The 18,452-nt window shown below is 45.0% G+C and overlaps 1 protein-coding gene across 1 annotated transcript in view; it reads left to right on the top strand.

The window, feature by feature from the left end:
• LOC139406433 (cadherin EGF LAG seven-pass G-type receptor 1-like) overlaps positions 1-18,452 on the top strand; it is an 88,467-nt gene that overhangs the window by 37,807 nt on the left and 32,208 nt on the right. The window contains exons 2-5 of the mRNA XM_071149004.1: positions 3,631-4,287; positions 8,693-8,915; positions 11,817-11,932; positions 13,511-13,599. Of these exons, the coding sequence (XP_071005105.1) occupies positions 3,631-4,287; positions 8,693-8,915; positions 11,817-11,932; positions 13,511-13,599 (1,085 nt within the window). The remainder of the gene's footprint in view (positions 1-3,630; positions 4,288-8,692; positions 8,916-11,816; positions 11,933-13,510; positions 13,600-18,452) is intronic.

Genomic DNA, 18,452 nt, shown 5'->3' with positions numbered 1-18,452 from the left:
TTGCCTGGGCATGCAAGCATCAGCACATCTCCTAGATAACGAGACCATTACTTCAAACGAGATGATGACAAAAGCCAATTGGTACAGTTATCAAACGCAGATATTAAGACCTTTGAAATGGGACTGGGTTAAGGTGAGATGTGTGTGGGACTGGGTTAAGGTGAGATGTGTTTGGGACTGGGTTAAGGTGAGATGCGTGTGGGACTGGGTTAAGGTGAGATGTGTGTGGGACTGGGTTAAGGTGAGATGTGTGTGGGACTGGGTTAAGGTGAGATGTGTGTGGGACTGGCTTAAGGTGAGATGTGTGTGGGACTGGGTTAAGGTGAGATGTGTGTGGGACTGGGTTAATTATAATAAATGCTAATGCAGGGAACAGGTTGCAGACATCTTACCAAATGTACAGTGCCTTGCCTTTAGCAAGTTGTTGGTTGTGTATCACCCTGTTTTGTCTTCAGTCAGAGTGCCTTCGAATTTCTATTGTGATCCCAGCATTTTATAGCTCAAGATTATTTACCAGAAAGGGCTTGGTGCGCCTATTTAAAGTTTACCTCAAACGTAAAGCTTTTACATTGTATTGCATGATACAACACAAATAAAAGCCTTGAAAGATGTTCTTTAGGCAAATATTCAGATTGCTTTTGTTCTCATCTTGTTAAGTGGGTTTTGAAAGACGTAATGGGAATGCAGTCATTGGCTCCTGAGGTAAAGTAAACGGTATCTGAGTTGGGTACGGACAAGCATTGATTTGGACTGAGGTAGAGTTTCCCAGATTGTAGATACTTAATATACACAAATACATGTTCCTTGTAATTATGTGGTACAAGTACAGAAAATCTCTCTTTTGTCTACAAACTTTTGTGTGTCTTGGCACCATATGTCTTTGTATGACCAGCTGCTACTGGGGATCTTTCGTGTGTGTGTGTGTTGGGGAGGGGGGGGGGGGGGCTTTTGTTGTGTCTACCCTTGCGTGTCTGGCTGAGTTGACAGTATGTGAGAGGACAGTGTAACAAGAGTCGAAACCTTGTCCTCTTTGTTTGGTAATTATACCACTCTGCGTTCACATGGTAGAGGGGTACTGTGAAGAACCATCAGGGTGGAGAGCACGCCAAACAAAGCCTTAACAATCTGGAAATAATTCCCTTGACCCTATTCAACCCACTGGTTTTAGGCATAGTCCTTCATCTCTCACTATAAGGCTATGGTGTAGGGCGTTGGTGTAGGGCGTTGGTGTAGGGCGATGGTGTAGAGCGATGGTGTAGGGCGATGGTGTAGGGCGTTGGTGTAGGGCGATGGTGTAGAGCGATGGTGTAGGGCGATGGTGTAGGGTGTTGGTGTAGGGAGTTGGTGTAGGGCTATGGTGTAGGGCGTTGGTGTAGGGCGATGGTGTAGGGCGTTGGTGTAGGGCGATGGTGTAGAACGATGGTGTAGGGCGATGGTGTAGGGTGTTGGTGTAGGACGTTGGTGTAGGGCGTTGGTGTAGGGCGATGGTGTAGGGCTATGGTGTAGGGCTATGGTGTAGGGAGTTGGTGTAGGGAGTTGGTGTAGGGAGTTGGTGTAGGGAGTTGGTGTAGGGCTATGGTGTAGGGCGATGGTGTAGGGCTATGGTGTAGGGCGATGGTGTAGGGCGATGGTGTAGGGTGTTGGTGGAAGGCTATGGTGTAGGGCGATGGTGTAGGGTGTTGGTGTAGGGCTATGGTGTAGGGCTATAATATGGGGCTATGGTGTAGGGCTATAGTGTAGGGCTATGGTGTAGGGCTATGGTGTAGGGCGTTGGTGTAGGGCGATGGTTTAGGGCTATGGTGTAGGGCTATAGTGTAGGGCTATGGTGTAGGGCTATAGTGTAGGGCTATGGTGTAGGGCTATAGTGTAGGGCTATGGTGTAGGGCTATAGTGTAGGGCTATGGTGTAGGGCTATAGTGTAGGGCTATAGTGTAGGGCTATAGTGTAGGGCTATAGTGTAGGGCTAGGGTGTAGGACTATAGTGTAGGGCTATGGTGTAGGGTGTTGGTGTAGGGCTATGGTGGAAAGCTATGGTGTAGGGTAATGGTGTAGGGCGTTGGTGTGGGGCAATTGTGTAGGGCGATGGTGTAGGGCGTTGGTGTAGGGCTATGGTGTAGGGCGATGGTTTAGGGCTATGGTGTAGGGCGATGGTTTAGGGCTATGGTGTAGGGCGATGGTTTAGGGCTAAGGTGTAGGGCGATAGTGTAGGGCGTTGGTGTGGGGCAATTGTGTAGGGCGATGGTGTAGGGCGTTGGTGTAGGGCTATGGTGTAGGGCTATGGTGTAGGGCGATGGTGTAGGGCGTTGGTGTAGGGCTATAGTGTAGGGCGATGGTTTAGGGCTATGGTGTAGGGCGATGGTTTAGGGCTAAGGTGTAGGGCGATAGTGTAGGGCAATGGTTTAGGGCTATGGTGTAGGGCGATGGTGTAGGGCGATGGTGTAGGGTGATGGTGTAGGGCTATAGTGTAGGGCTATGGTGTAGGGCTATAGTGTAGGGCTATGGTGTAGGGCTATAGTGTAGGGCTATAGTGTAGGGCAATGGTTTAGGGCTATAGTGTAGGGCTATGGTGTAGGGCTATAGTGTGGGGCTATGGTGTAGGGCTATAGTGTAGGGCTATAGTGTAGGGCAATGGTTTAGGGCTATAGTGTAGGGCTATGGTGTAGGGCTATGGTGTAGGGCTATCGTGTAGGGCTATGGTGTAGGGCTATAGTGTAGGGCTATAGTGTAGGGCTATGGTGTAGGGCTAGGGTGTAGGGCTATAGTGTAGGGCTATTGTGTAGGGCTATAGTGTAGGGCAATGGTTTAGGGCTATAGTGTAGGGCTATTGTGTAGGGCTATAGTGTAGAGCTATGGTGTAGGGCTATAGTGTAGGGCTATGGTGTAGGGCTATAGTTTAGGGCTATGGTGTAGGGCTATAGTGTAGGGCTATGGTGTAGGACTTTAGTGTAGGGCTATAGTGTAGGGCTATAGTGTAGGGCTATGGTGTAGGGCTATGGTGTAGGGCTATGGTGTAGGGCTATGGTGTAGGGCTATGGTGTAGGGCTATAGTGTAGGACTATAGTGTAGGGCTATGGTATATCGGACATTGTGTCTGTCAGATACTGACAAGGAACACTACACCATGTCATTTATTCATGCACTGTATTGTTAGTGTTGCAACAGTGAACTTGAAAGTGCTTCTACCTACTTTGCTAGCCTATATCCCAAATCCCCAAACTCTTTGTATAAAAGTGAGAAGGTGCTGTGAGATTTAAGCGCCAGTCAAACAATTTCAGTTTAAATGGAGGAAACACTGTCTGCGCTAATGTTCACAGGTTGGAGTTTTACCTTGGATTTGGCACGGGATGAAAAAGTGGGCACAGTCAGTAGGAATCTTTCTCCAGTGATCATTGTTGAAGAATCTTGCTTTATTGTGGTGATAAAGTTGAAAAGTTACTGGACCATTCTTCAAACCAAAAGGCATTACATTAAAGTGGAACAAGCCAGCAGAGGTGAAAAGCAGTGCTTTGTTTGCGATTAGGTTAATGGGGTATGTTTTCAAATGTTGACTGACATAACCTTTGTGTCTTTAATGTATCTTTAAAGTGTTATTCTATGACCCTGGTTGATCCTGGTTGTCTCTGATTCCAGACGGTGTCCACCGTGTCACGGCCCTCTGCACCCTGCGTGTCACCATTATCACCGACGACATGCTGACCAACAGCATAACGGTGCGCCTTGAGAACATGTCCCAAGAGCGCTTCTTGTCCCCGCTGCTCGCCCTCTTCATGGAGGGCGTGGCAGCGGTCCTGTCCACCCGCCCTGATGGCGTCTTCGTCTTCAACATCCAGAAGGACACACACGTCCAGGGGAGAATCCTCAACGTCACCTTCTCCGCCCTGCGCCCTCCTGGTGGACCCGGGGGCACCATCCCCTCTGGACCTTTCTTCCCCATAGAAGCCCTGCAGGAGCAGATTTATCTGAACCGGACTCTGCTCACCCTGCTGTCCAGCCAGCATGTGCTGCCCTTTGACGATAACATCTGCCTCCGCGAGCCCTGTGAGAACTACATGAAGTGTGTGTCGGTGCTGAGGTTCGACAGCTCGGCACCCTTCGTGTCCTCGGATACGGTGCTGTTCAGGCCTATCCACCCGGTGACGGGGCTGCGCTGCCGATGCCCAGCAGGTTTCACGGGGGACTACTGTGAGACGGAGATTGACCTGTGCTACTCGGGTCCCTGCCAGAATAACGGAAAGTGCCGGAGCAGGGAAGGCGGGTACACTTGTGAGTGTCCGGAGGACTTCACCGGTGAGTGTTGTTATCCACTTTTTGGTTTCCTACTTGACTCAGTCTTTCTTTCACCTTTCACTCTGACTTTGCTTTTGACTTTCTTTCCTGTCTCTCTGTCGTTAGGGTTAGGGTTAGTCTCTCTGTCGTTAGGGTTAGGGTTAGTCTCTCTGTCGTTAGGGTTAGGGTTAGTCTCTCTGTCGTTAGGGTTAGGGTTAGTCTCTCTGTCATTAGGGTTAGGGTTAGTCTCTCTGTCGTTAGGGTTAGGGTTAGTCTCTCTGTCGTTAGGGTTAGGGTTAGTCTCTCTGTCATTAGTGTTAGGGTTAGTCTCTCTGTCATTATGGTTAGGGTTAGTCTCTCTGTCATTAGGGTTAGGGTTAGTCTCTCTGTCATTAGGGTTAGGGTTAGTCTCTCTGTCGTTAGGGTTAGGGTTAGTCTCTCTGTCGTTAGGGTTAGGGTTAGTCTCTCTGTCGTTAGGGTTAGGGTTAGTCTCTCTGTCATTAGTGTTAGGGTTAGTCTCTCTGTCGTTAGGGCTAGGGTTAGTCTCTCTGTCATTAGGGTTAGGGTTAGTCTCTCTGTCGTTAGGGTTAGGGTTAGTCTCTCTGTCATTAGGGTTAGGGTTAGTCTCTCTGTCATTAGGGTTAGGGTTAGTCTCTCTGTCATTAGTGTTAGGGTTAGTCTCTCTGTCATTAGTGTTAGGGTTAGTCTCTCTGTCATTAGGGTTAGGGTTAGTCTCTCTGTCATTAGGGTTAGGGTTAGTCTCTCTGTCGTTAGGGTTAGGGTTAGTCTCTCTGTCGTTAGGGTTAGGGTTAGTCTCTCTGTCGTTAGGGTTAGGGTTAGTCTCTCTGTCATTAGGGTTAGGGTTAGTCTCTCTGTCATTAGGGTTAGGGTTAGTCTCTGTCATTATGGTTAAGGTTATTCTCCCTGTCATTAGGGTTAGGGTTAGTCTCTCTGTCATTATGGTTAAGGTTATTCTCCCTGTCATTAGGGTTAGGGTTAGTCTCTCTGTCATTAGGGTTAGGGTTAGTCTCTGTCATTAGGGTTAGGGTAAGTCTCTCTGTCATTAGGGTTAGGGTTAGTCTCTCTGTCATTAGTGTTAGGGTTAGTCTCTCTGTCATTGGGGTTAGGGTTAGTCTCTCTGTCATTAGGGTTAGGGTTAGTCTCTCTGTCATTAGGGTTAGGGTTAGTCTCTCTGTCGTTAGGGTTAGGGTTAGTCTCTCTGTCGTTAGGGTTAGGGTTAGTCTCTCTGTCGTTAGGGTTAGGGTTAGTCTCTCTGTCATTAGGGTTAGGGTTAGTCTCTCTGTCATTAGGGTTAGGGTTAGTCTCTGTCATTATGGTTAAGGTTATTCTCCCTGTCATTAGGGTTAGGGTTAGTCTCTCTGTCATTATGGTTAAGGTTATTCTCCCTGTCATTAGGGTTAGGGTTAGTCTCTCTGTCATTAGGGTTAGGGTTAGTCTCTGTCATTAGGGTTAGGGTTAGTCTCTATGTCATTAGGGTTAGGGTTAGTCTCTCTGTCATTAGTGTTAGGGTTAGTCTCTCTGTCATTAGGGTTAGGGTTAGTCTCTCTGTCATTAGTGTTAGGGTTAGTCTCTCTGTCGTTAGGGTTAGGGTTAGGGTCTCTGTCATTAGGGTTAGGGTTAGTCTCTCTGTCATTAGTGTTAGGGTTAGTCTCTCTGTCGTTAGGGTTAAGGTTAGTCTCTCTGTCATTAGGGTTAGGGTTAGTCTCTCTGTCATTAGTGTTAGGGTTAGTCTCTCTGTCGTTAGGGTTAGGGTTAGTCTCTCTGTCGTTAGGGTTAGGGTTAGTCTCTCTGTCATTAGTGTTAGGGTTAGTCTCTCTGTCATTAGTGTTAGGGTTAGTCTCTCTGTCATTAGGGTTAGGGTTAGTCTCTCTGTCGTTAGGGTTAGGGTTAGTCTCTCTGTCGTTAGGGTTAGGGTTAGTCTCTCTGTCATTAGGGTTAGGGTTAGTCTCTCTGTCATTATGGTTAAGGTTATTCTCCCTGTCATTAGGGTTAGGGTTAGTCTCTCTGTCATTATGGTTAAGGTTATTCTCCCTGTCATTAGGGTTAGGGTAGTCTCTCTGTCATTATGGTTAAGGTTATTCTCCCTGTCATTAGTGTTAGGGTTAGTCTCTCTGTCATTATGGTTAAGGTTATTCTCCCTGTCATTAGGGTTAGGGTCATTATCTTTGTCATTAAGGTTGAATGATACAGCTTTGTAGTGAATTACAATGAATAATTTAAAAAATAACAGTCTCAACAGCCAATTTTTGCAGTATATCTAAGGATATGCAATAACAACAACTACTTATGTCATTATGGTTAGGGTTAGTCTCTCTGGCATTAGGATTAGGGTTAGTCTTTCTCTCATTGGTTTAGGGTTAGGGTTAGTCTCTGTGTCATTAGTAGTTAGATAGAAACATGCCTACCCCCACCGAGAACTCACATCTGCTTTGACAGAGCCTCTGTCTATAGAGCTTAATATTCCCCTATATTAAAGACATGGCCCACAGTCAAAACCATGATTCTGCAGAGAAGCTATTACCTGTTAATCAAACCCTAGCCAATAATGCTTTGAAGACTCTTGGCCAGCCCCAGGTAGTCTCAAGTCATAACGTGGCTGATGATGGTTGACCTGACAGTGTTGGCCTCAGGTTTCTCACACTTTCGGGAAAAAGATCCCTTGTAATTCCCTCCAAACCGGAGATTATCTGTCTTGCAGTCGGGTCATTACCTGCTGGAATTCCGTGCCCCGTAAGTCATCGGAGTTCTTTTTATCCAGATCTTGTCAGGGTAATTTGCAGCACACAACACCCCACACTAGGAGCTGGAAATAGATCTGGTAGTGGCACATTGGAATGCAAAGACCTTGTGGGTTGACAATGTTCTTTTTGACCTGTGGGAAAATCATCTCTTGACTCCTTGGTGCTCTCTTTCATAATATGTAGTAAGTACAATGACCCTTAAAGGGTGACATAATCCCACTTCACTTTCCACACACATTTCTCTGTAGTCTTCCTGTCTCTGTTCTCTATCGCTTCCATATAAAAGCCTTGTCATGTAATACATTTTTACCATACTGTAAATTATCCTTTCCTGTTTTTTTTTATTGGGAGCTATCTTTCAGCTCAGTACGTGACCCCTTAATGGTCACCCCAAGCTGTTAGGGAAAGGAAAACAGAGTGATGTCATCACTACTGACATCAGCATCCATTTGAATGGTGTCACCTCTGAAACACATCTCAAGTCTAGTTAACCAGGCAGGACAGTGTCAGTGTGGGTTGCTGATGGGTCATGACAGGTGTCTTACAGACCACCAAGGTGGCCTGCTGCTTGGACAAAGACACTCCATTGTTCTGTTGTCATTATGCCACAAGCCGTTTGGTTTCAGCAAAGAGCCGAGGGTCAGTCTGGGTCACAGAGCATGGTGGTTACAATCTGCTGTGTTTTGACATGCTTGTGAAGGGGGGTTGGACCCCAACCCCCCTCTTTCTGAGTCCATTCAGACTAGCTTGTAGGTTGTGTTATAATGGAGTTGAACTTGTGTCTGCTGAAAACCTGACTGATTTCAGCTTGTTCCCCAAAATATATTTGTGGGGCTTCGCCCAGGACACATCACAATATAAAGGCCTGAAAGGAGGATTTAAAGGAGAACATGTGTACCCGTTTACACACCTACCTCAACTTTTGTCAATAACAGTTTTTCCGTTTTTTTTTACTCAGCAGTTTTTTATACCCGTTCACCTGGGCCGCCCAGGACACATCACAATATAAAGGCCTGAAAGGAGGATTTAAAGGAGAACATGTGTACCCGTTTACACACCTACCTCAACTTTTGTCAATAACAGTTTTTCCGTTTTTTTTTACTCAGCAGTTTTTTATACCCGTTCACCTGGGCCGCCCGTTTCCTTTTCCCTTCCTACAGGTGAGCATTGTGAGGTGAACCCCCGTTCACCTGGGCCGCCCGTTTCCTTTTCCCTTCCTACAGGTGAGCATTGTGAGGTGAACCCCCGTTCACCTGGGCCGCCCGTTTCCTTTTCCCTTCCTACAGGTGAGCATTGTGAGGTGAACTCCCGTTCACCTGGGCCGCCCGTTTCCTTTTCCCTTCCTACAGGTGAGCATTGTGAGGTGAACCCCCGCTCACCTGGGACGCCCGTTTCCTTTTCCCTTCCTACAGGTGAGCATTGTGAGGTGAACTCCCACTCACCTGGGCCGCCCGTTTCCTTTTCCCTTCCTACAGGTGAGCATTGTGAGATGAACCCCCGCTCACCTGGGCCGCCCGTTTCATTTTCCCTTCCTACAGGTGAGCATTGTGAGGTGAACTCCCACTCACCTGGGCCACCCGTTTCCTTTTCCCTTCCTACAGGTGAGCATTGTGAGGTGAACTCCCGCTCACCTGGGCCGCCCGTTTCCTTTTCCCTTCCTGCAGGTGAGCATTGTGAGGTGAACTCCCACTCTGGCCGTTGCGTTCCGGGGGTGTGTAAGAATGGGGCCAGGTGTGTGGATCTCCTGGTGGGGGGGTTTGTGTGCCAGTGCCTCCCAGGGGAGTACCAGAAACCCTATTGTGAGATGAGCACCCGCAGCTTCCCTGGCCAGTCCTTCATCACCTTCAGAGGGCTACGACAGAGGTTTCACTTCACTGTGTCCTTCATGTAAGTACACCTATGTGTCTTATAACATGTCCCTATAATAATGTGTACGTGTGGCTTTTTGGGGGGGGTTCTCTTTGCATTCAAAAACACCTGTAGTTTTTTTTACATAGTACTGAGCCAAAAGGTACACATCTAACGCCATGTCTGAATATACAGTACCAGTCAAAAGTTTGGATACATCTACTCATTTAAGGGTTTTTATATATTTTTTACTATTTTCTACATTGTAGAATAATAGTGAAGACGTCAAAACTATGAAATAACACATATGGAATCATGTAGTAAACAAAAAAGTGTTAAACAAATCAAAATGTATTTTAGATTTGAGATTATTAAAAATAACTACCCTTGCCTTGATGACAGCTGGGCTGGCATTCTCTCAACCAGCTTCATGAGCTTCACCTGGAATGCATTTCAATTAACAGGTGTGCCTTGTTAAAAGTTAATTTGTGGAATTTATTTAGTTCTTACTGCGTTTGAGCCAATCAGTTGTGTTGTGACAAGGTAGGGGTGGTATACAGACGATAGCCCTATTTGGTAAAAGACCAAGTCCATATTATGGCAAGAACAGCTCAAATAAACAAAGATAAACCACAGTCCACCATTACTTAAAGACATGAAGGTCAGTCAAAATGGAAAATTTCAAGAACTTTAAAAGTTTCTTCAAGTGCAGTCGCTAAAACCATCAAAGGTTATGATGAAACTGGCTCTCATGAGGACCGCCCTAGGAAAGGAAGACCCACAGTTACCTCTGCTGCAGAGGATACATTCATTAGCGTTACCAGCCTCAGAAATTGCAGCATCACAGAGTTCAAGTAACAGACACATCTCAACATCAACTGTTCAGAGGAGACTGCGTGAATCAGGACTTCATGGTCGAATTGCTGCAAAGAAACCACTACTACATACACCAATAATAAGTAGACACTTGCTTGTGCCAAGAAACACCAGCAATGGACATTAGACCAGTGGAAATCTGTCCTTTGGTCTCATGAGTCCAAATTTGACATTTTTGGTTCCAACCGCTGTGAGATGCATAGTAGGTGTACGGATGATCTACGCATGTGTGGTTCCCACTGTGAAGCATGGAGGAGGAGGTGTGATGGTATGGGGGTGCTTTGAATGACACTGTCAGTGATTTATTTAGAATTCAAGGCAAGTTGGACTGCAGAGTGAAGGAAAATCAGCCAACAAGCTCTCATCATATGTGGAAACTCCTTCAAGACTGTTGGAAAAGCATTCCCCATGAAGCTGGTTGAGAGAATGCCAAGAGTGTGCAGAGCTGTCATCAAAGCAAAGAGTGGCTACTTTGAAATTGCTGAAGTATATTTGGATTTGTTTAACAATTTTTTGGTCCCTATATGATTCCATATGTGTTAGTTCATAGTTGTGATGTCTTCACTATTATTCTACAATGTAAAAAAATAGGAAAAATAAAGAAAAACCCTTGAATGAGTAGGTGTGTCCAAACTTTTGACTGGTTCTGTACATACAATCCTTTGTAATAAGCAGTAATGGCTGTATCAATGGAATCACAAATAAACATTGCCTCATTCTCGTTGTCTCACTCACTGGACATGCTTAGGCATAGGCACATCTGAACTTCAAATCACAGAAGTGCTGAATCACAGGGCTGGTACATCAGCCTTGACATTTCTGTTCTGTTTTCACGAAAGAAGCACAAGCCATTTCATCCAGTGGTTAGGTGCAGATATTGGTTCAAATAGTATTCATTTTTAATTTGAAATACTTTAAAAGTTGAAGAGCTTGCCTGGAGTGACATTTTATATATCAAGGCTGTAGTAAAACATCTCTTCCTCGCGTCCAGCTCAGGTTCCCTGGCAAAGGTAAAAACAGGAAGTGATGTGTGGAGCCAGGGGACTCTAGATGTTTGGCTTTGTTGATCATGGTTTCCTGTGACGCTGCCCTGTGCCATATGGCTTTTGACCTTTGTGTCCGTACCCGCTACGTGCCAAAGGGTTCATGACACACAGCGGAATGGCTCCCAGTACTAGCTCTGGTTCTATGTCTGTCTGCACCAATCCTCCTTCCCTCCATAATTTTCCAAATTCCTTTTGCTCCTCTCATTGTCTCTAGTTCAATATGATTATTTTTTCAATTTTCCCTTTTCACTCTCATTGTCTGTTATTTCCCAGGTTAATTTGTCTCTCAATGTGTCCCACTCTCCCCCGTTCTTTCATTACCTCAAGACAGGTTTAAGCCTTGAGACAATTGAGACACGGATTGTGTATGTGTGCCATTCAGAGGGTGAATGGGCAATACAAAATATTTAAGTGCCTTTGAACAGGGTATGGTAGTAAGTGCCAGGCACTGTTTTTCAAGCAACAGTTTCCCGTGTGTATCAAGAATGGTCCATCGCCCAAAGGACATCCAGCCAACTTGACACAACTGTGGGAAGCATTGGAGTCAATTTTGGCCAGCATCCCTGTGGAATTCTTTCGACACCTTGTAGAGTTCATGCCCTCACGAATTGAGGCTGTTCTGAGGGCAACTCAATATTGGGAAGGTGTTCTTAATGTTTTGTACACTCAGTGTACTGTACTGTATAATCAATGATAATATAATATATTGTACTGTTTAATAAGTTATAATATAGTATACAATCAATGATAATATACTGCTGATAATATACTGTACCAGGGTTAGGGTCAATTCCATTTCAATTTCAGTCAATTCATAAAGTAATTTAATTTCCAATTCCAAATTCTCCTAATTGAAAGTATTGGAAAAAAATTGGAATTGGAGTTAGAATTTCATTGTACTTCTGGAATTGAAATGTTTTTTACCCCAAGCCTGTACTGTACTGTACAATCAATGTGACCTTTGCTCCTGTATGACCTCCTGTCTGACCTCCTGTCTGACCTCCTGTATGGCCTGCAGGTTTGCCACCAGAGAGAGGAATGCCCTGCTGCTTTACAACGGAAGGTTTAACGAGAAGCACGACTTCATGGCCTTGGAGATCATCGAGGATCAAATCCAGCTCACCTTCTCAGCAGGTAAGGACGTAAAGGAAGCAGAGAAGAGATGGCCGCCAGACTCTTCCATTTACTCTGTTCCCTTTGCTTCACTTCACTTCTCTCTCCTATCCCCCTCTCTGTGAAATACTAAATCTCATTAACAGGGAGGTTCTGACCAACTGGGCAGGGGTCAGAGTTTATGGAGCCAAGAAAATTGAGGGTAAACAGTGATCATGCAGTTCACCCAGTGGACTGTGTTGTGTTGAGTTTGGCAGGGAATTACTGCCATGGAGGTATTAGCCTAGTAAACAATCATTAACCGACAGTCTATCTAACTAAAGTAGTGTTCACTGATCTGGATCAGTAGCACCGATATTAAAATAACTCAAGAGGTCCAAAGGTTTGTGTTTTCTGAACCTTCCCCTTCCCCATCCCTCAGCTTTCTACCAAACCTTCCCCAGCCCCACCACTCAGCTTTCTACCAAACCTTCCCCTTCCCCATCCCTCAGCTTTCTACCAAACCTTCCCCTTCCCCATCCCTCAGCTTTCTACCAAACCTTCCCCTTCCTCATCCCTCAGCTTTATACCAAACCTTCCCCTTCCCCATCCCTCAGCTTTCTACCAAACCTTCCCCTTCCCCATCCCTCAGCTTTATACCAAACATTCCCCTTCTCCATCCCTCAGCTTTCTACCAAACCTACCCCATCCCTCAGCTTTCTACCAAACCTTCCCCTTCCCCATCCCTCAGCTTTCTACCAAACCTTCCCTGCCCCACCCCTCAGCTTTATACCAAACCTTCCCCAGCCCCATCCCTCGGCTTTCTACCAAACCTTCCCCAGCCCAATCCCTCAGCTTTCTACCAAACCTTCCCCAGCCCCATCCCTCAGCTTTCTACCAAACCTTCCCCAGCCCCATCCCTCAGCTTTCTACCAAACCTTCCCCAGCTCATCCCTCAGCTTTCTACCAAACCTTCCCCAGTCCCATCCCTCAGCTTTCTACCAAACCTTCCCCAGCCCCATCCCTCAGCTTTCTACCAAACCTTCCCCAGCTCATCCCTCAGCTTTCTACCAAACCTTCCCCAGTCCCATCCCTCAGCTTTCTACCAAACCTTCCCCAGCCCCATCCCTCAGCTTTCTACCAAACCTTCCCCAGCCCCACCCCTCAGCTTTATACCAAACCTTCCCCAGCCCCATCCCTCAGCTTTCTACCAAACCTTCCCCAGCCCCATCCCTCAGCTTTATACCAAACCTTCCCCTTCCCCATCCCTCAGCTTTCTACCAAACCTTCCCCTTCCCCATCCCTCAGCTTTATACCAAACATTCCCCTTCCCCATCCCTCAGCTTTCTACCAAACCTACCCCATCCCTCAGCTTTCTACCAAACCTTCCCCTTCCCCATCCCTCAGCTTTCTACCAAACCTTCCCTGCCCCATCCCTCAGCTTTATACCAAACCAAGTGGCAGGGCTGCCATTGGGTGTCACACGCTCAGGGTTGTGACTTCAAAGAAAGAAAGAGTAGTGAGAGGAGGTATCTATGAAAAGGGCCAAACTCAGTTGGAATGGATTCTGTGTCGATTCAACTCTTTCCTGTTTCCTTTGTCCTGTTTCCATCGCTCTAGGAGAAGCCAAAACCACCGTATTACCCTTTGTCCTGAGTGGGGTCAGTGATGGTCAGTGGCATAGAGTACAGCTACACTACTACAACAAGGTAAGCACACATCCTGGATAGGTGGAGGCTATCATGATAACATAAGATTTGATCATTAAAGAATGATGCATGTCCCTGTTTACTTGTTGTGCTTCGTGCCTTCACCCAGACCACGCTTGGTGGTGGGCACGGGGGAGAAGGGGGTGGTCATTGTTTAGAAATCCTTCAATCACAGTTACTAGGGCACCAGTAGGATTAGGATGTTATTAACCCAGATGAAGTGCCCTCATAAACCTCTAGGCCAAAGGTCATTCAAGTAGTGCACTCATACTATCCCCCCAATCTCCTCAAACTCCACACAGAGTCCAGAGTTTGAAAGGGTTGTCATGGGAACAGACACGCTAGTCTTTGTTTTGGGCGATTTTAGAGTTGATTTGAGGCCGTTGTATTGACAAAGAATATAATTATTGAGATTCCATTTTGAGCTTTGTTCTCTTGTTTTGAAAGACAATCTGGGTTAGGCCTGTGTAACTAAACGGGATGGCCTCAAGCAGAGAAGTATTTCTGGATCCAGGGCTTTCTATGCAGGATTTTTTATGTTTATGGGCAGTGGACGTTATTGTGTTCACCTTCAAAGATGGAACCCACTGAGAGTACTGTTCCTGGAAAGATATTAGTTGTTTTTAGAAGTTTTGAGAGAGTTTTGAGAATGACACAAATATTAATTTCCGCAAAGTCTGCTGCTTCAGTGTGTTTAGATATTTTTGCCAGATGTTACTATGGAATACTGAAGTATAATTACAAGTATTTCGTAAGTGTCAAAGGCTTTTATTGACAATTACATGAAGTTGATGCAAAGAGTCAATACTTGCATTGTTGATCCTTCTTTTTCAAGACCTCTGCAATCCGCCCTGGCATACTGTCAATTAACTTCTGGGCCACATCCTGACTGATGGCAGCCCATTCTTGCATAATCAATGCTTGGAGTTTGTCAGAATTTGTGTGTTTTTGTTTGTCCACCCGCCTCTTGAGGATTGACCACAAATTCTCAAAGTGGATTAAGGTCTGAGAAGTTCCCTGGCCATGGACCTAAAATATCGATGTTTTGTTCCCCGAGCCACTTAGTTATCACTTTGCCTTATGGCAAGGTGCTCCATCATGCTGGAAAGGCATTGTTCGTCACCAAACTGTTCCTGGATTGTTGGGAGAAGTTGCTCTCGGAGGATGTGTTGGTACCATTCTTTATTCATGGCTGGCTTTGTTCTTAGGCAAAATTGTGAGTGAGCCCACTCCCTTGACTGAGAAGCAACCCCACACATGAATGGTCTCAGGATGCTTTACTGTTGGCATGACACAGGACTGATGGTAGCGCTCACCATGTTTCCTGGAGAGAAGTGGCTTCTTTGCTGCCCTTCTTGACACCAGGCCATCCTCCAAAAGTGTTCGCCGCACTGTGTGTGCAGATGCACTCACACCTGCCTGCTGCCATTCCTGAGCAAGCTCTATACTGGTGGTGCCCCGATCCCGTAGCTGAATCAACTTTAGGAGACGGGCATGGCGCTTGCTGGACTTTCTTGGACTCCCTGAAGCCTTCTTCACAACAATTGATCCGCTCTCCTTGAAGTTATTGATGATCCGATAAATTGTTGATTTAGGTGCAATCTTACTGGCAGCAATATCCTTGCCTGTGAAGCCCTTTTTGTGAAAAGCAATGATGACGGCACGTGTTTCCTTGCAGGTAGCCATGGATGACAGAGGAAGAACAATGATTCCAGTCTGTTATTCGAACTCAATCAACATGACAGAGTGATCTCCAGCCTTGTCCTCCTCAACACTCACAGCTTTATTAACGAGAGAATCAATGACATGATGTCAGCTGGTCCTTTTGTGGCAGGGCTGAAATGCAGTGGAAATGTTTTTTGGGGATTCAGTTCATTTGTAGGGCAAAGAAGAACTTTGCAATTAATTGCAATTCATCTGATCACTCTTCATAACATTCTGGAGTATATGCAAATTGCCATCATTCAAACTGAGGAAGCAGACTTTGTGAAAATTAAGATTTGTGTCATTCTCAAAACTTTTGGCCACGACTGTACTACGGTGCCCCTACTCATACATACATTCATAGTTGGTCATATGCAGACATACACTATCATTTTGTAAGCTGTAAGAACATGAGCCTGGTCCTAGACTGTCTTCTGGTTTACACATTTCCCCATGTGTACAACATCTAACATTAGTAATGCACCGATATGACATTTTTGGCCGATACTGATATCCAATATTTTCCTTGTCAAAAAAGATTCCAATTACCAATATAAAAAAAAATTGCGGCCTTTTAAGCATTCTAGTACAGTTAATTAGTTAACACACACACGTAGACGCAGCAGTCTAAGGCACTGCTTCTCAGTGCAAGAGGCATCACTATAGTCCCTGGTTCAAATCCTGGCTGTATCACATCAGGCAATGATTGGGAATCCCATAGGGTGGTGCACAATTGGCCCAGCGTCGTCCGGGTTTAGCCGGGGTAGGCCGTCATTGTAAATAAGAATTTGTTCTTAACTGACTTGACTAGTTAAATAAAGTTTACACACACGCACACCGACCAAAAAGTTATTTTGTTGGAATTTACGTATGTCCCCATTACCTGTGAAACATAATCAAAACCTATTTCTTTCACTTACTTTCTGTGCTGTTTCGTTGTTCATTTGTTCAGTCGTTTCATTCTTAACCAGGATTTCTATGGAACTCCGTTTGGGTCTTTGCATGTCAAAAAATATACTATTTAACACTATTTGATGTGTCAAATAACACTATTTGATGTGTCAAATAACACATTTTACGTGTCAAATCAGTTTGTTGACCAATCAGGACATAAATATGACTGCACATCACATAATAATTGAACGCGTTCATTAATTTTTCACCCAGTTATTACACATTGATTACACTATCACTCGTATTTCATATGTCACAGCGATTCATCGATACGTATGCTATGATGCTGGTAAAGTTGTCTCGCGCACCTACAGTGCTGGTCATTAAAAAAGCTAGCTAGCTCATGGATGCAAACAATATTCTTCCCCAAAAACATAGCAAAACAACATAATCTGTTTCAGTAGCTATAGTTAGCTAGCTAACTATATAGCTAGGTGTCATCATCTAAAATAACCCTAATTTATAAGACAGTTCTTATTTGATTAATGGTGGGTTGGACCCATCTATGTTAAGCTAGCCACAATAAGGATTAGCCACAATAGTGCACTTTGCGGTTAGACTTCAAAATAAAAGTATGGCATAATTCTACTATTTGTATTCATTTGCATCACTGTCAATGACATATTTTTATTAATGAAGGCAACCTGCAAATTTCACTATTGTGCCTAATCCTTATTGTGGCTAGCTTCACAACACATAACCCGGTCCGGTCGAGCCTCACAAGCCAGATGAAGCTAGCTGGCTGCTTGTAACGTTAGCTTTGGGAAACAGGGTTAAGTAGCTGGCTAGCTATTTATTTTCATGAACTGAAGTTCAATTTCAACAGGCGAACAACAAGTGGCAACCTAGCTAATACTTACTCACAAGGATTCCTAAATCATTGCTAAGAATAATGAAAATGTATGCAGTTTCTACTGGTCATTGTTTTCAGGCTGGTTGTATTGGTGCTAGCTAGGTACCCCAGAAGTTGTGGTCGAACAAATGATGCTTTATTACCAACGCGGTATTGTAAGTATATCGTTCGTGGATGGTGTTTGCTTGTTAGCTGACTTTTTTGTACAGCTTTGACAGTGCTACTGTCTCTTTTTTGACACGCAAAGACCCAAACGGCGTTCCATAGTATGTATGTCGTTAAACTAATAGCATTGACGCTATTACTGTGTAACTCCGGTAGAGCAACAACGGAAAAATAGCGCACTTGGTAGTGTTAACTGGTGCTCGACCAGTCGGTGAAAGCCAACATCACCCACGACAGAGAACGGTTGATTGTCAAAGGCAATGAATTCCATTATCTTGGCTTTAATGGATTTCGCCTTTGAGTTGTCTCGCTGAAATGTTGTTACTCTTTCAAATGACTGCTGGACTTGTTGACTGCTTGATCCACACAGCAGACATGGTGGGCTAGTTTAGGAATGCTGTGTTGCACGTATAGCGCAAAATTATACGTGGCGTCATTACTTTATGTACCTTCGTTATATGTTCATGTTATATAGGTATGTTATATAGGTAGGCACGTCAGCTTTGACATCGGTTTTGGATATCGGGCGTTAAACTAGACATTGGCCGATACGGATGTTGCCATTTTTAGCTAATCTCGTCTGATTCCGATATGTTCACCGAAATATGGTTTCGGTCAATTCCATTTTCATGTGTACAACATCTAACAGTGTTTGGGTCACTTCCTTTTCAACTCCAGTCAATTTAGGAAGTATACTGAAATTCCAATTGGAATTTGGTTTTCTTTCTGAATTGACTGGAGTTTAAATGGAATTGACCCCAAACCTGTGGCACAGTGTCTCAAATAAATATGTTTTTCAGTCATATCTGAAATATCTTTCTACAAACAAATGACTACATTTCCGAAGCTCAAGGGAAACTAGCCTAACTGGAGTAGTATGTACATAAATAGCTGATAGAAGCAGTTTGGGTGTGAAGTGATGTATTGTACTTATTAACTAAAGCCCATTCCCCCTTGCTTGGTTTCTTTCTGTGTGGTCCTGTGATGTTGAGGGCAGCTGAGAGAGTACTGCTCCCTCTCCTGACTTCATGTTCACTCCCCATTGAGCCACACAAGCCCTGGCCGGGCACTCTTCCCCTGTTGGGTCATTCTAGGGGGGTCACCCGATAGTGAGGGGCTTGGTGTCCCACTACGACACCAGTCGTGGCCTATTTACTCTGTTATACACCACAAAGTC

This window comes from Oncorhynchus clarkii, chromosome 4, assembly GCF_045791955.1.
Source record: "Oncorhynchus clarkii lewisi isolate Uvic-CL-2024 chromosome 4, UVic_Ocla_1.0, whole genome shotgun sequence".
In the NCBI taxonomy this organism is placed as follows: Eukaryota; Metazoa; Chordata; class Actinopteri; order Salmoniformes; family Salmonidae; genus Oncorhynchus; species Oncorhynchus clarkii.
This window is presented reverse-complemented; position numbering and strand designations above follow the sequence as displayed.